This window comes from Paramormyrops kingsleyae, chromosome 14 (genome assembly GCF_048594095.1).
Source record: "Paramormyrops kingsleyae isolate MSU_618 chromosome 14, PKINGS_0.4, whole genome shotgun sequence".
Lineage (NCBI taxonomy): Eukaryota > Metazoa > Chordata > Actinopteri > Osteoglossiformes > Mormyridae > Paramormyrops > Paramormyrops kingsleyae.
The window spans coordinates 15,885,989-15,904,209 of record NC_132810.1 but is presented as its reverse complement, the minus strand read 5'-3'; the positions used below and the strand labels follow the sequence as shown (position 1 = coordinate 15,904,209).

Genomic DNA, 18,221 nt, shown 5'->3' with positions numbered 1-18,221 from the left:
CAGAGGGAGTGTGAGCTTGAACAAAGCTCTTAATGTAATCACTTCAGTAAACGAAGTCAGCGGCTATTAGGGCGGGGAAGGACATCGACAGCGATTGTTAGCAGGTTGAGTCCGGAATCAAGCTCGGCCTGTGCCGGGATGACATCCAGCTGCCGAACTTATTAATACGCCTTGCAGAAAGCGATCGCTAAGGAAGATCATCCCGAATATTAGCATTAGAATTAATTCGTGATATAAACCAGCTCATGGTTCCTTATGTAATAGTGGCTTTTCACCGGGGTTCAGATATCTGTCACGTCGATCGTTTAAAAAACCCATTCAGGCCTGACACCCTCATAACTGGAAAACACATCGACATAAATCGAAGTTTTATTCCTCTTTATCATTTAAAGTTTACTACGGATGGCTCAAACTACTAATGGTACTGATTATGTTACATATGCATGGTTGTTTTATTTGTCCATAACATGCACTGTTCGGTATAGGTTTGATGATCAGTGATTTTTTACATAGTTGATTAATTAAATTTCTTTAGATAAACAAAAAATTAAGTAAATGTATCTCAATCCGTAAGCAGAAACTGGACTTTTAACGAGAGGAAAAGCCCGCGCGTGATGATGCATTTGTATCACGACGCAGAAATTACCCTCGGTCCTGTCAATAAATCAACTTGTAGTAATTTTTGTTAATGCACCTAAATAAAATGTTATGTATCCATAAAATTGGAAAGACAAACAAGGTGGTGACTGTAATATAAGTGTATATATATATGTGTGATTTAATTATTACGCTTGCATGCGTGTCCTGCATAAACTTAATTGGGGTTAACTGATCATCCATCTGAAACTGACAGCAACACAAACTCGGCTGAAGCATTATGCAGTTTCATCCTGGAAATCATTAAACACATAAACAGTCTAACCCCGTAAACCTTTCTTATTAAAAACACGGTCCTCCTTTATTCGTTGTATTGTTTCCATAATGTAATTTACGTTTGTGAATCACTTAAGAGGACAAACTTTCCTTAAATATACGGAAACTGCATTTACAAAAAGTTTTTTGACCTTTTCAGTGATAAATTTTCTCAGTCAGCACAAAAACATGCGCGCTTAGTTAATTCATTACTATCAGCCCCCGGCAGGTAGAAAGTGTACCAAGAGTAAGCGTATTAATACTATTATTAAAAAGATAAGATTCCAGTAAGCTGCCATCAGCTGCGGTGTGGAATCCAATTAAATACATTTAAAAAGGATAAAATTCATTAGTAACATGAGAGACTACTATGAATTATTCTCGTCGAAACAAATATTCACCGAAGAGAAAGAAAAGAGCGATTCCGATGACATTATTTTGCAATTAAAAAAATATTTTTACGTTTTAATTGGAAAAGGACAGGTTACTTGATTTGTTCCCTGAGACTAACCAATAAACAGGTTTAAACTTGTGATTTCTTTCTCTCGGTAAACTGAGGGAAAACAGCCTTGCAGTTACCTGCACGCCGCTGAAAGACCCAATCTTGTGTGTCTTCCTCTCCTGCATGGGCGGTCCTTTGTCTTTTCCTCCACCCCCACTTCGTCCCAAACTTTCTGCGATACTTCAGACTGGGGCACAACTTTCTCTGTTACAACAAGCGCGCACGTGGAGAGGGACACTGGAAAAGCCGGGCAGTTCCCAACCAGAACAGAAACTAAAAATTACAATTACTATTATAATAATAATCGCTGTCTTTAATGTCCTACTCCACTCTCATGGACACTCTTCCATTAACATTTATGTCAGTTTTCTAAGACGCGTGCACTGCTTCAGATTGGCATATATTTGCACCAGAATGCGCGGGGCTCGGCGTCCTTGATCCTTTTTTCAGTGGACTTGACATATAAGCCCCACTTGAGCTTGATGGCGGTGGACAAGGGTCCTTTATTGACTTCGGCAATAATTTTTTATCTGTCCATTGGGGCAGCGATATTTCAGGTTCTTGAGGAGCCGAACTGGAAGCTTGCGGTGAAAGAGTACACCTCACAAAGAGAGCAGATACTCAAAGACTACCCTTGTCTCAAGAAAGATGACTTGGACAGGATTTTGGAGGTATGGAATTTACATCAAGTCCTCTAATGGCCTTTTGGACAAACGAAACAATATATTTTCTGATATAATTTCAGTGTAAACACTTAAATAACTGTAATATCGTTTACTGCAGTTTGTGGGATTAGCTTTCAATTTCCATGCATTGAATGCTAAGCAATATCATTGCAACAACATTCCTTACATCTGTGCCCGTGTCGTTAAACGTTTTGCATTCTTGGCTTTGTATCTGCTGCATGTCAGTTTTGTTTTACTGATATTACAAGGCACCTATAAAGCCGCGTGCCCCGCTTCCAAAAACTGTTGAACGGCATAAAAGCCAAATATTTGGATTCTTAAAAAAATGGTCCTTAATTAAACTTGCAAAGTAAATTATGCTGATTTTTTAGAAGTCGCTGAAGGCATGATCTCGAGGCTCTTGCCTAGGTGTGTGCTGAAATTTACGAGAGGGTTGGTTTTAAGATTGTTAGGTGTTTCAGTACAAGCACTAAACCTTCAATAAATAGTTAACAGTTTACTTTATACCTGTGTGTCAGGATTCCTTGTCTTACTTGACGATTTTGTTGTTGAGCCAGTGTGTGCTAAGACTTGACAGTGATGACATAAATGATAAGTCCTTTATTTTCCATTTGCACAAGTATTTGCATGTAGTAAGGAACAACTAAGAATGTATTCAGGTTCTGATCTTTCCTGAACCTCGAATAATGTTCCACGCTCCACCTGTGGCTCCCGAAGCACCATCCTGATAAGTCCGACGGAGATAGACTTGCGGAGCAAACAGACCCTGTTACGTTACCGGCATGCTTGTGTTTACGCAGGTCGCGTCTGTCTGTGTTTTTGGGCTGCCTGGTGCTCGAACGCCGGGAGCACGTGCTTTTTACGCGGTTCCAAGGCGCGTCCCAGGCTTTACCCCCCTGCAGGACCCCTCACAGTTGCACCGACCCTCATGCACGCTCTGGAAATGGATCCCCAGGCTGATAGAACTTGTGGTTGGCCACCCGCATAAGCTGATGTGTGCAGAGTTTTGCCTGGGTTTCTATGATTGTAGCCAGCAGTGGTAGAACCAGCATGACTGTTTTTGGGAGAGTGAGACTTGCAGGCAGCCGACCGGGATGCAGAGAGACTTGTGTTTGTGTCACGTGGTTCCCACACTATCTCAGCATCTTTGCTGGTTTCACTGGAGCCACCTTTGGATTGCCCTTCCCTCAGAATGTTGCAGATATGAATGCGCTTGTGTTTCATTACTGGCCTCTGGATTGCACAGTGTTCTTGGGTAAGGTCCTCCCCCCAAAAGATGCTCACAAGAAACCACATTCGCGTGCTTTGGGCTGGCGTGTGGCAGAACTTTCATTGGGGGGGGGGGGGGGGGGGTAGTGGCTGTTTGGGTGGTAGTGGCGATGGGAGGCTGCAATGCCCTTTTCCAGAAAGACACTCTCCCCTAAAACAAACAGATGACAGAATTACAAGGGGGGGCATTCACTGCGGCATCCCGAAGCGGCCGGTTCCCTCCCCACCACCCCACTGCTTCTATGCTTCTACATGCCTCTGACCAAAGAACGTGTCCTGGCATATCCCCCAGGCCACATTTGCCATGGCAGCATCGCGATGGTCTAATGACCGTCTTCAGCCCTCACTTTCTCCGCCCTCATTGAGTGGATTAAATGAAGCGGTGCTTCAGAACCGCGGGCATTCTGCATCCCATATAGCCCCCCCAACCCCCCACCAGATCCTCTCAGCCTTTGACCTCTGTGGAGCAGTTCCTGAATGTGGCAGCTGTTGTGGGCTCGTGAAATCTTCACGGGGAAGGAGGTTCCACCTCTTTCATGCGCAAAGAATGTGTTATATTAGCTCTGGGGTTCCGAACGGGTCCAAGAATATGAAAGTGGGGGCCAGTGGGGGCCCCTCTGCAGCACAACACAAAGGTTTTGAAATTATTCTAATGTTTTTGATCCACAACTCTGAGGAAGGACTTGTGGGTTTATGATTTATGAAAGCGACCACTCCATCGTAGAACATATCTCCCGTGTCAGGATCTTTTCCATCTCCGATTTGACCGGTTAACATATTTCTTCTTTTTATATAAATCTGGAGTGTTGTTGCATTTTACTCTGGGTTAAAGTCTCACTCATCTTGATTGATCAGCTTTCTCCTCTGATGTTACGATAGTCCTTTTTTGGAATAGGCTCAGGTGATTTATGGTCTATAAAAATGTAAATGGATGGTAATCGGAGTTGGCAGTGCTGAGGGTGTATGGAGGTGTATGTCAGTGCAGGTTTTGCGCGTCTGTTGAGCACCAGAAGGAATGTGGGTTCTCTGGCATTCCTCAGGTGAGACCCATACACTGTCTTTAGGAGGCTGGGAAGGTCTGCGTACTGGCCTGTCGATGTTAAGCACCCCCAGGCTGATCCGACCTGAAATGTTACATTCTGTGTGGCTGCTTGTGTAGCTAGGGTAAGGGGATTGTAGCAGAGTTGGAGCTGTGCACTTCTGTGCACTTTTCACCACTCACCTTGCACTCCCATTGTCTGAGTAGGCCTGTGAAAGTAGAACTTATTATTGATAAAGGGGTCCCTTACGGGATGGGGGGTGGGATTTTGCTATAGACAGGTGATTGAGTTGAAGTGAGGCGATGTTAGGATGCAGTGATAGTGTGACAATGCCACAAAGTCCAGCACCAGAGGACGGTTGCTGAGCAGTTTATATCTCATCAAGATAATCTTCAAAATGCCAGGCTGACGCACCAAACACTTGTTGAAAACAAGACCTAGTCAAACAGATTAGTGTCTTTTGGCGGTGCGGTTGGGGGGTGTAATTCAGGGGTGACATGCTGACTATCTGCCTAGCTGTCCTTGCGGATGCTTGCGTTAGGAAACACTGCAGTTCAGGTGTGTAGTGGAACCTGGTGATTAAATTCAGCAGCGTCACACTTCACAGGCGGTGGCAGTTTGGTTTGGAAGCTTACAAAGACCTGGCCATGCGGGTTGATCTGGTTTTTCAGTCAGGCGTGATCAATAATCAGCCATGGGCAGCGTAAACTACAGCTGAGGACCTGGTGGAGGACCCCGAAGTGTTTATTTCCGCACCCCCCTCCCCCGACTTGCAAAAGCACCATAACACTTAGGCAAGTCTGGCTAGAACATTCTCTGTCAGTCAGACCATTGATCATTTTCGGTTTTCTTGAACAATGGTGTATTTTCTTCTGAGGAAGTAAGTCCAGACTTTTCCTGAAGCCTTGGGGATCATCTTTGTTACTGATTTACGTGGAAGTGGCCCATCAGCGCTAGTCTTTATTGATGTGTGAACTGAAAGGTCACCATTGTCAGGTACGTAGGCCTTCCAAGGAACTCCCCGATCACTCAGCTCAGTCTCTGCCCACTTATTTACTTCCATCTGCAGACGAACATCAAGGGAAAGCTTCTGTCTTCTCAACAAACCCTTCCTGAAGGCGCCATCAGCTGCTAATTATTTACTAGAGATAGTGGGTAATAGACATTAAGGGACAGTTTCACTCTTTGACTCCATGTCATCTTTCGTAGGCTAATAAACATTCTTTCTTAGGAATCTGTGCAGACCTTGAACCTACTTACAAGCCCGTTTCCCTGTAACCTGTAACTGGATGAAAATTAGGCATCAGCAACTATTATTCATTCTGAGAATTTGCTTGGTTACCAAAACTGTTTAGATTGGGAGATAAAAACAGATATCTGAAAACAACGTCATGGAAGCTGAGGGACTGTGACATTTCTGAAGTACTTCCCCTGTGGAAATTACTGTGCAGTTACGTTTGCAGAAGCTGGCTGTGTGAAATGTTAGCCAACCTCAGTGTCCCCTGGTTTGCGGGCTGTGGCTGACTGAAGGGCCACCAGTTATTGACTTAACAACTTGCGTTGACAAAATAGCAAAATGAACGTGTGACCAAATTCCTGCCATATAATAAGCGAGTTGACGGAAGCTCAGTGTATCGGCAGAGCTGGCCAGAGTTTCCTTCAAGCAGCACAGGACTAATTTCTTCCTTTGCAGCTGATGCATCCTCTAATGGAAAATTCCAGTGCAAGAGCATGCAAAACAAGTTTCACTTCTCTTCTCTCGGCAGTCACGGATGGCTTTCGTGAAGAATTCCCTTTGAGGATGCAAGTCATCACCCAATGTTGTCTGATGCCAGAGATACTACATATTCCCGTACAGATTGACCCATTTCAGCCCCTCACCTGCCAAATGATATGTTGTTTAATATGGTGGTAAAGCCAGTTAACCTGGATTCAAGAAGGAGCTTGGGAAGGTCACCAAGCACCTTGAATTCCTCAAGTAGATGTTAATGGGTTTGAATGTAGGAGTGAAGCTGTTACTGAGGTATATTTAACTTCACTGTAGCGCTTGTAGGCTGAAGAAGGCACGAGCCTAGACCGAAACATTATTTTTGTAATTCTTGTTGTTCTGCAAAGTTATTATAAGAAAAAAACACATTGTGGTAAGACATTTAGGAATGTTTTTGTATGTAAATGGCCAGCGTCTTATTACCTGCTTCTAACTTGCAGTTTTGCAATTTTAATGTATTTTAACATCTAGAAAAGAACTCGTTGGCCTTGAATCCTCTAGCTCTCCTGTTGGACATGCAGTCCATTTGCTAGCAGAAGCAGTTGCTTCTGGCTGAGGTAGCCATACGGGAAGTGGGACATTGTTGGTCTTAGAAGTGACGGAGCCATGGTGCTTTGCTGCACGTGTGCAGCACGTTAGGGGCATGGTTTCGGTCTGCTTGCAGTCGCGTTGTCATTGCGGGGTCTGTTGTTGCGGTTTCCACATCCTTGGGTTATCATCTTGCGACAGACTGAGCCCCTCCCCCACATGCGGACTTATGGCATGGTCTTTCTGAAGATCGTCTAGGGCAGAACCACAGTAATGCTGGAGGGGAAGGTTCCGGCCCTGTGAAGTGCTAGAGGAGGAACGCCTGATTTACCCAGAATCCTTCAGCCTCTTGTCTGTGTTTTTGCTTCAGCTTTTGACCCTTTCTCATGTCAGTTGTGTGGAGTTCTTGAACTTGATCTGAAGGAGGTCTTCATTCACAGGGCCACTGACAGTTTGAGTGATGGAGACGTCGCCCTTGAGTTTACTGGGGGAGAAAGCCTCCTGACACCATCCAGACTCAGAATGTCGGGGGGGGGGGGGATTCTGCTATTAACGTGGCCTCAGACCCCTGCCGCTCGGATCTCGCCTTTGTTGCACATTTCCATGCATTAATGACTTGCCGGTTTGTGCCGCCTGTGGCTGACTGAAGTTGGCTGGGTGCCCGGCTCGCTCTGCAGGGCTCAGATTCGTAGTGGCTGTCATTCCCTTCCGCAGCTGCCGTCAGGGTCCCATGCGGTGGCTGTTTGGGGTTTGCGCTATTCTGTGCTTGCAGCTTCTGCCTCGAGGCTGAATGGCACAAACAGCAGATTTCATCTCAGACGATGACCTCGTTTCTTGATCTAGGATCTGCAGTGTCACCTCCTTGCTAGAGCTTGGTGTCATTTTTCAGTGCTCCTTTTTTTTCCTCTTTTTCTTAAATTTGTTCAGTGCATTTTATGCCTCCACAGTTTTGTTATAACTAGAAGCCTCTCTTCATGGGTTTCTGAGTTTTTTGGTTTTTGGGTTGTAGTCTAGTCTAATGATCTTTGCTTTACTTTGGTCCTGTGTATTTTAAGGGGTCTGTCCTTGAAGCAGAGTCCAAACTCTGCAATGACCGCATATTTGCTCGTCTGTCGTAATTTATGATTCTGACAAGAAAGATAAGCTTGTGCACCACGACAGTCCGGTTGAGGGCTTCCCGCTGACGGGAATGGAACAAGGAGCAGAGCATTTTTCTCTTGACGATTTTTAAAAACAATTGTGAATTTGTTGAGATGCCTCTTCTGGATTCAGGGTCGTGGAGATGGAGTCTCTCTCGGTCATTCCGTGGCCTGGATGGCGCAGTGTTTCATTGCCGTTTCGCAGATATTTGGAGATGTAGCAGTGACGTCGCCTCGCTTTCGCTGGAGGGGACTTGCAGCAGACTCTATTAGCCAGCCGCCTCCCCAACCCCCCTTCCACTCACACACACACTCGCAACTCCACACCACGCACCTGCAGCTGTTGCTAAGTTAAGATGGACTGTAAAATTTGGTCTGGCTGTAGGTGGGGCTGACTCTCACTGTTCTTATTCTGTCAGTTAGTGTGCGTAGGATGGACAGTAAGTACTGCTGTCAGTGGTTCCTCAGTTCATCTCTGCCTTGAAGGTCACCAGCTGTCCAGGAGCAGGTCCGGGCCATCTTGGCCTTCACTGCCAAAGAGGCCTGGAGACACACTGTCAGCCGACCTAAACTTGAACCCAAAACTTTCCATGGGTCCCCGGTGAAGTCCATATGTAACCCCCCCGGGAGGCTGTCCGCCACCTTATCTGGATCACTGTGTGCTCTCTAGGGCGAGAAGGCTTCATGGCTGCAAAAATCAATACTTCTCCTTGGCCTTATTGATCACAGGACAAACACATTTGTTCATTCATGGTATCTGTTGGGCTTGGCTAATGTGAATCTGCAGCATTTTTTTCTTTTGAGGGGGGGAAATAACCGGACGTGTTCGTTTTTGTTGTGACAACTCATAATACTCTGCAATTTGAATTCGTTTTGTCATTGTGCTCTTCTTAGCAACTAATCCATCTTATGCCTACTAACACACCCAGAAAATTTTTTTTTGCACTTCTGAAAGGGAGATAGAGGAAGTCTTTGTTTTGTTAAATTCTGTCGCTATGAAGCTGAGAATCTGCTCCCCTTCTTGGAGGTTCCACGTGTGGCTCTGGCGAGAGCAGGGCCTGGGGGAAGAGGCGCTACGCTAATTCTATGCTGCTACATCTAGGCTATTTCTCTTGTCTGTAATTCCTTAAATTGGTGGAGCTTTTCAGTGTTAAAATCACACCCGATCGGTAGCATACCTCAGAAGCCACCTTCTCTCATCTGGGCTTAAATTGTGTCCATTATGTCACATGACCCTGTGGCTCTGTCGTGCATGCCGTACTTTAGATGTTTAGCATGTATTAGCGTCTGTAAAGGTTTACCCCTTCTTCATGGAAAGATCGTTCATCGCCTCTATTGTGGCGCTCCGGTGGTCTCTACGCAGGGAACAGCTTGGAGCTTGATAGGACTCTTCTGTGACTCAAGGAAGGACCCTCGGTGGATGAGACCATGCAAACCAGCCAGTCAGCCTGGGTGAACTTCCTGGATGTCCGGGGCCTTTCCTGGGGTGCTCAGGTGGTGGTGTCCTGCCGGATGTTGGCTGAACGGGTTATCCACAGTCTTGCCTGTCTCCATGGATGCTTGTGCTGGTCCACAGCAGGGCTGAGGCTACATGAAAGCCCAGCCGTTCGTAGCTCCCAGCTGCCGCAGGGAGACGGCACTTCTGCAGATTTGCTTTTCAGGTCTGTACATAAAGTGGGAGTCTGACAAATCTGTTGTCACGTCACCGTCATGCCTGTCACCTCAGGGTAATGATTACATTGGGTCCTGGTTGAGGTCAAACTTGGTATTTCGTTTTATTGCCAGCGCTGTGATTTTAATGGACGTCAGTGTACCTGCAAGGGCGTCTGACTCTTCCCTTAAGCGGATTGTCTTTTCCAGGAACAGTAAACTATACAGCTTATGGCCTGACGGGTGGCTCCGCCTTCCATGAATCTACTTTTTTTTTTCCCCTGCTGTATCCCTGACTGCTCTGATGAAAGGCCAGACCTCCCCTGCTTTGTCATCCTGAATTGGCTTCTTGTGGGATTGGGGGGGGGGGTGTCATACCCTCAGTGCCTCCGTCTGCCCACCTACACTCTGGCCCCTCCCTCATGCAGCCCTAACATCTGTCCTCCTTTTTTTTTCTGTTCCTCCTCTGCAGATCATCTCCACAGCAGCCGGACAGGGCGTCACCATCACAGGCAATAGGACCTTCAACAACTGGAACTGGCCCAACGCCGTCATCTTTGCAGCCACTGTCATCACGACCATAGGTGGGTGTCTGGCTGGCCTGGGGGGGGGGGGGCGGGGGGTGTGTAATGGATGTGCGGGCAGCCTGACCGGGGGCCAAATGTTCAGATTTTGCATTTCTGAGTTTGTTTACAAGAGGTTTTATATGAGTTTCGTTTGAGTTTTGCATTTTTCAGGTTTGTAGTGTGTTTATTTTCTTCTCGTTGGAGTGGAATGCCAACCTCACAGCTGGATTAATGATCTGTTAGCGGGTCTCTGTCTGCTCTGGGAATATGATATAAGATAATGAGATAAGATAGAACCTGGTAGAATAAACCGCACAGAACAACAGTCGTCCTGTTTATGCTGCTGCTGTTTTTTCCCACATTAGATGGTTTCAGGGTTAGATGGTTCATAGACATCCTGTGTGCGCTGGAGTGTTGTTGCAGAATCCCGCCACAATATAAGTGTTACGTTATCGGGCCTGGCCATGCTTGTGTACCCAGTGACCCATGGATGGCATGATAGCTAAAGATCTTACTAAAAGATTGAATTTCTGTTTGGCAGGGCAGGTACCCGCTAGTTAGACAAACTGTGCCTGATATACTTGCTGTAATGACAGAGGTTGTTTCAATGAAACACCTGTTGTTTGAGCTGAGACTAAATACTAGAGATGCACCGATACCGATATTCAGATCGGTATTATACGCTTTTAACAGAAACCAGTAGCACAGTGATTTGCAATCTATGTAAAATAAAGTTTTGCGGTGGGAATAGCGTTTAATGGACAATCCCATTTAACAAAGGGCACGCAACTGCGAGACGCTAACTTAATTGGACTGTTTTGCGAACTCGTTGCAGCTTGTGATACAAGAGGGGCTGCCATCGCAACAAAAGTGTAACTGAGCTGATGCCAATGGGAGAAAAACTGTTAAAATTTTAAGCATTCGCCACTTGTGTATACTTCCTTTGAACATGTTCATATTGAACTGCAAATGCCTCAAAAACGCTTAAAACAAATGAGGTGGAACAGTACGTTATGTATGTTTGTAGTAGCCTAATTAAATATTTTTTGTCATACATTTTTTCCATCTGTATTTACTAGCTTAAAAAAAATAATATATAAAGTATAACAAAGTAAAAAGAGCTATTGTATCGGAATCTGTATCGGCAGTTGTGTATCGGAATCGGATCGGAACTGAAAAAATGTGGCTCGCTCATCTCTACTAAATACTGCTCAGCCCTCGGTCGGGGAGATCGGAGTATGATCCTGAGTTATGAGGATCTCGTCTTGATCAGCTTGCCCAAGTGGCCTTCTTTTGTTAAACAGTGATTAATGAGTCATTCATTTGGACCGGCCTCCATCTTCTGCCATCCACAGGCTATGGGAACATCTCCCCAAAGACCTCAGGTGGACGTGTCTTCTGCATCTTCTATGGGCTCTTCGGCGTCCCGCTCTGCTTGACCTGGATCAGCGAACTGGGCAAGTTCTTCGGGGGCCGAGCCAAGCACCTGGGCCAGTACCTGACCAAGAGAGGCCTAACTTTGGTAAGCCTTCAGCAGGCAGGAGGTGAACAGGCATTTAGCCTGACAGCGGGTTTTTCTTTGCGCTGAATCCATAGCAGACCGGGGCTTTTGGGTCAACTGGAGATGGAGAATTGCTAAATATTTGGCCAGGAGAGGTGTGAGCAGTCTCTCGATGTCTGCTTTCAGCGTAAGGCCCAGTTCACATGCACGGCCCTCTTCCTCCTGTGGGGGATTCTGGTGCATCTGCTGATCCCCCCGTTTGTGTTCATGGTCGAAGAGGGATGGTCCTATATCGATGGCCTCTATTTCTCCTTCATCACCTTGACAACAATCGGCTTCGGAGACCTGGTCGCGGGTATGTAGCTCTTCTGATCTTTGATCCGTTCTCCGGCGACCAGCGCGGGAGTAGAACGCTGTTGAATTTTCTAGAGAATTCCAGGAGACCATTATCTCTTCCCCTGCTTGAAAGCAGGTTTCCTATTTTTGCATACTTTACAGTTCACTGCCTTTGAAAAATGTATGTTTTGTAAAACCTTATGGTTTGAAGTTTTTATTTTTTTCAACCACACTTAACAGCTGCTCCCAAGCCACCGTATAGGGTAGCAGATGAGGGTTCCTCATCTGCTAACATGGTGAGAGGCTCCACTGAACCTTCACTCTCTGTGGGAGAACTTGTGGGTGGGTGGCAGTGAAAATGTGTAAGAAATGACATGGAAGTAGGGAGTAGCTGCCAAAGAATGAGGTGTAAGGTGGGCTTCCCTGCTCACACTGCTGTGGAAAGTGCTCTAGCAGGAATGCGTGTAAAACAATGACCAGATATTGAGCAGAGGTATGTCCAGGAGTGTTTCAACAAAAACACACCTCAGGGCGCGTGAATGAGTGAATTCAAAAGTGAAACTGTTTTCGGGGATTTCCGTGATTTGTCATCATGTCAAGCTTTTGGTTGCAAAATCACATAAAAGATGTTTCCTACATTGCATGAGATTTCGAGAATGATGATGTTCAAAAATAATAAATATTTGTAGCCTATAGGTGTTCCTTATCTTTATAGTTATAGTGCCTGTGATAAGTTTAAATATTATTATTTATTATTATTATTATTTTTATGAGTGAGTGAGTGTGTAACAGACCTCTCCCTCTGTGATGGCAGGTGTAGATCCCAACGCGGATTACCCAGTGCTCTATCGCTACTTTGTGGAGGTGTGGATCTACCTTGGCTTGGCCTGGTTGTCCCTCTTCTTCAACTGGAAGGTCCGCATGGTGGTGGAGGCCCACAAAGCTCTGAAGAAGCGGAGGAAGAGACGCAAGCTCTCTCTGGATCAGCTCCAGCATTATAAGGCCCACAAGGCTCGCTTGACCTCGTTGGCAGGGGGAGGGGAGACCAGCCGTATCAGCTTCCTCCCGCTTCCGGAAAAGAGGGAGGGTTACAACGATCTCATCAAGCAGATCGGCAGCAAGAAGGACGGGAGCAGCCAGCCGTTCAATGAGCTGAACCGCTCCCAGAGCTGCAACGACAGCGGTGCCTACAACCCCATACTGACCCTGGACGGCTCACCGCGGCGCAAGCGCCGGTACAGCCTCGGTGACCGTGTGACTGTGGCCTTCTCCAAGTCCAAGAACTACCTGATGGGTGGGGAGGGTAACGTGTTGCTCGGGGGGCTGATGCCCAGACCGGACCTGGAGGCAGGGGGAGCTATTTATGAGAACCAGCTGGACAAAGAACCTGGATTAGAGGCCAGCGGGGAGGAGTACCAGGCCTTCATCAACCAGGACGCCAACATCACCTTCATCGATGAGGAGAACCTACTCACTGCGGACACCAAGGCCCAGCTCTCCACCTCCGATGAGAACGGGGAATCCGAAACGGACTCCAAAGAGGAGCCAAGCTGCGAGTCTGATGGCTCTTTATGTACCTCGGATGGGCTGGACCGCTGCCACTCCTATGAGCGGCTGGTGGAGGAATACTCTAAGGAGCACAACACTGACTGAGCCCCTCAGCCTCCGGAGCCTGAGCCATACACAACGACTGTGATCTCTCCACTTCAGTCTTTTGTTTTTTCGGTCTTTGAATGTTGTAGGAATTTGCACGTTGCCAGATTAGGTGAAGGGTGTCACATGAAGAGGACACTGATGCACACCGTTGATTGTTCTGTCCAGCCTTTCCTGTTACCTGACCGGAGTCCTGGCGCTTTGGTTTTCATCTGGGTGGCGGTAATGGGACTCCGAATCAGAATAAGCTGTATTAGTATTAGTCCTGCATTTAGGAATGGACTTTTTCTGTGGGATCCCAGCTGGACGGGCTGTTGATGTCAAATGAAGGTTTCATATTTATTCTTGGACCCGTTAGATGTTTTATGGGTGATTGGGGTATGATGTCTTAATTATAAGTAACCAGGGCTGTGAAGTAGACACATTTGGGGAAATTGCTGAATTTGCTGCAAATATTTTATCTATGTCATTTAATGCCCTGTTAATTTAGATTTTGGAAGTTTGTTCATAGTTCAGTTTGATGAATGATTTAAATCCGATGTTCAAATTGAGAGCGCACTGCTATTCTGTGATAGAAATGCTTGCGGGGTTTTACTTACAAAAAAAATGTTCTAAGGGCAGAACAGGAAAAAAGATTGGTTCAGAGAGAGAACCAATCACGTTGTAGTGGTGGTGGGCCCAAGCAACTAGAGCAGGTGGGACCAAGACATCTGATTGGTTGCTTCCACATCCTCTAGTTGCTTGGACCAACCTACTCTAACAATGTGATTGGTTATCTCTCTGAATCAATCATTTCGTTCTGCCCTCAGAACATTTTTGTGAAAAGTAAAACTCCCATGAGCGATGGAGATCCAGGTTTTACTGAGAATGCAGAGGCCTGAGTATTTACTCCTAGTGTCAGGCCTCGTGCCTGTGCTGGCACCAAAGAGCCGTCACATCCGCACTGCCTCCTGTGGTCTCCAGGGGGGGCTGATGGATGTGAAGCTCTTCTGGTTCTGCAAATTGCTTTCACCATATTGGTGCTATTTAACGATAAGTATTACTGAGATGTATTTCAGTGAAGGAGTGTCTATTTAATCACGCACAAGCCCACCTCAGGCAGCACCTAAGCCTAGCCGATCCCAGCACATCTCCAAGAAGCGGCCGGGACTCGGGCCTCGCTGGTGGGGTGTGGTAGCCATCTGCCCTGCTTATCTGCTTCCTGCTCTCGTTCCCTCCTCTCGCCCTCTCAGCACACTCTTCATTTGTTAGTGAACTAGTTTCAGCATCATTTGTACTGTTGACGGTGCAGTGGAGGTAACCAATTAGTTAACTGGCCATTTAACACCAGCACCGTGTGTAGGTTGAAGTGTTTGGCGCTGATTCCTGAGGATCTAGAGGAGAACCTGTGCATGTGTCTTCAAAACAGAGCCACGCAGAACTGTAAGCCACTGCTCTGGGCTGGGAGGTATTTTGGGACGCGGCTGTTTGCAGGAACGGAGTCGTGGGTGACCGTATCCTTCCCGGCGCTCCCCAGGGACCCGACTGAGCTTTTTCTCACACCCCCCGCCTGCGTCACCGTGTCGAACGCTGTGGCTCTTGCACGTCTTCCTGCCTGGGCTTCCTGGCTCGATTTAGACCCCCGGTCTGTCCTGTACCATGTTTTTCCTCCTTGGCCTTCACTCCCCTTTCTCTCCCGTTTCCTCAAGATGATTAGTAAACAAAACACTTTAACCTGGTCAAGGAAACATTTCACGCTCTGTTGGGCTTCCTTGAGGCTAGGCGAGCTGAGATTATCCCATAATGCATCTCCCTGATATTCTGTTAGACCCTGATCTATTGCATCGTACTCTTCAGGTCCATTCCCACTGTGCATGTAGCCAGTGTTTCTCCATCTTGTCAGTCAAACAAACAGGTCTCTCTCTCTCTCTCTCTCTCTCTCTCTCTCTCTCTCTCTCTCTCTCCCTTTCTATCACTTACGTTAGCACTGTGTTTTTAGCATTTGTTTGTGCAGTTGAGCAGTGCAATAGAGTCACATTGTGGAACATCCTGTGCGCTCTCTCTCTCTCTCTCTCTTTCTCTCTCTCTCTCTCTCTCTCTCTCTCTCTCACCTACATTTGCACTGTGGTTTTAGCGTTTCTTTCTGCAGTTGAGCAGTGACATAGGGCCACATTGGAACATCCTGTGCTCTCTCTGTCTTCCTCTCTCTCCCCTTGCCTGTTGGAGGCTAGTGAGTCCACCCCTCCTGCAGAAGCATGGCTTCCGTTCCTCAAAACACCCCCCAGTCTGGATTCTTTAGCTGGATCCTCGCTATTGAACCACCTGTGCTGCCCCAGTGGTGTTTACGGCAGTGTTTACCTCCACTTAAACACGCCCAGTGGGGCCCAGGAACTGCAAGCCAGCTGCAGGACAGCATGAGCCTGTTTGGATATCTTCATGAAAGGTAGATGTGCAACCTCAGACCACAGTGTCCTTAACGTCATCCATAAAGACAATATTGTCGATGAAGTCAAAACTGTCTTTTGGTACTTGGGCAATATTTTTCTTCTCCACGGGTTGTCATTCGAGCTCCCCCCCCACCTCATTCTTTTTTTTTTTTTGGGGGGGGGGGGCATTTGAGACCTGTAAGTCTCTCAGTGGAGCCCAGGTGGTGAGTTGGATTCACTGTAAAAATTACTCCAGCGCGTTAAATTATTCACATATCTTTGTATAACAAATGTATGTACAGGGTGTGTATCTTTTATTTACATTTTAAATAAAGGGTTTTTGTTTTTTATTCATTGCGTGTAAACTTTTTGTTTGGGGATTATGTTGCGTGATCCTAACCCCCTGCCCACCCAATCCTTACTCCCACTGTTCCCACTGCTCCTGAAGTGTCAGGTATCATTCTATAGAAACCTTAGGGAGGAGCTTCTCTCAGTGAGAGGAACCTGAGCCGGAAGGTTCCACACGGATATCTGGCTACTCTTGCTGTGTAATTGGGTGAAAGCGTGTAATTGTATGACGCCCACTATTGGAGGCTGGGGATTAAAGCAGCCGTGACCTCATGGGGGTGGAGAATGGTGGGTGGGGGTGTTGAGGATACCTGGGGTGCTAACAATACTTCAAAGGTGGGGGTGGGTCTACAATATCTTTAAAAATAGAAGGTGAGAGCTCTGCAGTTCAGTGGACGGTGGTGTGGGGGTGTGGCCTAGCCTGTTTGGCATTCCAGCCAAATACTGAGGGCGGGGAGAAGGGGAGTCGGAAGGAATGAATTCTGAGAATTGGGAGCCGGTTTGGCCTCTCGAACTTAAATGGAGCGGCTGGTGCTGTGCCCACACCGACTGTCCCCCCCCAGAGCTCAGCCGCCTGCCACCCCCCGCCCCGCCCCTGGTACGCCCCCGATACCAGCAGGTCATGTCAGGTTCATGCTCTGCTCTGAGGATGTCCCATTTTCAGGGATCCCTGGATCTCCTTATTAGGTCAGAATGCAGTGGTACCTTGGAACACGAACTTCCTTCCATAAGGAAATTCGTTCCATAAGACTAGTTGAGTTGTGATTTGGTCGAGGTCCAAGTCAAATTTCCCCATAAGAAATAATGTGATCCGTGCAAGTTTTAGCAGGTCTGTTTTGTTTGGTCGTGCCCGAGTTTTCGGTTGCGTTGCAGCTAGATTTTTTTCGTCGGAGGTCCAAATTGATAGAGTTGAATGCGTCTCGATCCGTACAAGTTTTAGCAGGAACGGTCTAGTTCCAAGATTTTGATCGAGGTACAAGTCGAAAAATAATCGACACCCCCATTCCATGTCTGAGCTAGTTGAGTTAAGAGGCATTCGACTTTCAAAGTTCTACTGAATCTTTAAACCTAGCCCTGAGTAATCTCACACTGAATAAGGGAGAAGGGTCTGTTTGTGGATGGAAAAGGGAGGCGTCATAGCAAATCAACACAGTGTGACTGTGTAACACAGCGGAACTTGACTTGCAACACCCGAGGAACGGGGGAGTAATCAAGCAACTTTTCTGCACACTGTGTAGCGCATGTTGCGCGTACCCAGATGAAAGGCTCCAGTTATAACCTAACTAGCCAGCTCAAGGTAAATCATTCAATAGGCTTGACATGACCATAAGAACAGTATCGGCAAAGCACACAAAGCACTACAAGTACACTGATACAAGTACACTCACACTATATAGGGATAAGAAAAAATAAATGTTTTCTCTTTTGTCGCAGATGTAATCTCAATATCTATGTAAATTTGTGTTGTCCAGAGATGACAAATAGCCCAGCCAGTGATGGTTATGATGAGCTGCTGAGCAAGGATCCACTGGAGAAAATGTTGTGTGTGTGTCTGTCTGTCTGTGTGTGTGTGTGTGTGTCTGTCTATGTCTGTGTGGTGTGAGTGTGTGTGTGTGTGTGTGTGTGGTTGGTCCAGGTAGACGTTTAGTCCCCACAATGTGATAAGAATCTGTTATTTTGACGTTGTGGGGTCCCTACAAGGGGAAATTGAATTTTATAAAAATCTGTGACTGCAATCAAAAAACAAAAAATGCCAAAAGTCTTGTATTTTGTTTGGTTACTTGTGGTTAAGGTCGTCATTGTGGGGATTAGATGTTTTCCCATAGAGATGAATATACGATCCCCTCAAAAATATGAGTACAGAGAGAGAGATAGTAATGGATGAGATATTTATATAATCATATATTCATCTATGCAT

General features: G+C 46.5%; 1 protein-coding gene across 1 annotated transcript; it reads left to right on the top strand.

Moving 5' to 3' along the window:
• Positions 1-1,002: 1,002 nt before the first annotated feature.
• Positions 1,003-16,305, top strand: kcnk5a (potassium channel, subfamily K, member 5a). Its single transcript, XM_023793672.2, has 5 exons — positions 1,003-2,085; positions 9,967-10,078; positions 11,416-11,582; positions 11,748-11,916; positions 12,712-16,305. Exons 1-5 carry the CDS (start codon positions 1,897-1,899, stop codon positions 13,548-13,550), a joined length of 1,476 nt encoding a protein of 491 aa, XP_023649440.1. The 5' UTR covers positions 1,003-1,896; the 3' UTR covers positions 13,551-16,305.
• The last annotated feature ends 1,916 nt before the right edge of the window (positions 16,306-18,221 follow it).

Bases quoted from the DNA above. Each gene is read 5' to 3' on its own strand.
- kcnk5a (XM_023793672.2), top strand. From the start codon at position 1,897: ATGGCGGTGGACAAGGGTCCTTTATTGACTTCGGCAATAATTTTTTAT. The intron at 2,086-9,966 runs GTATGGAATTTA...CCTCCTCTGCAG, and splicing joins ACTTGGACAGGATTTTGGAG to ATCATCTCCACAGCAGCCGG. The intron at 11,917-12,711 runs GTATGTAGCTCT...CTGTGATGGCAG, and splicing joins CTTCGGAGACCTGGTCGCGG to GTGTAGATCCCAACGCGGAT.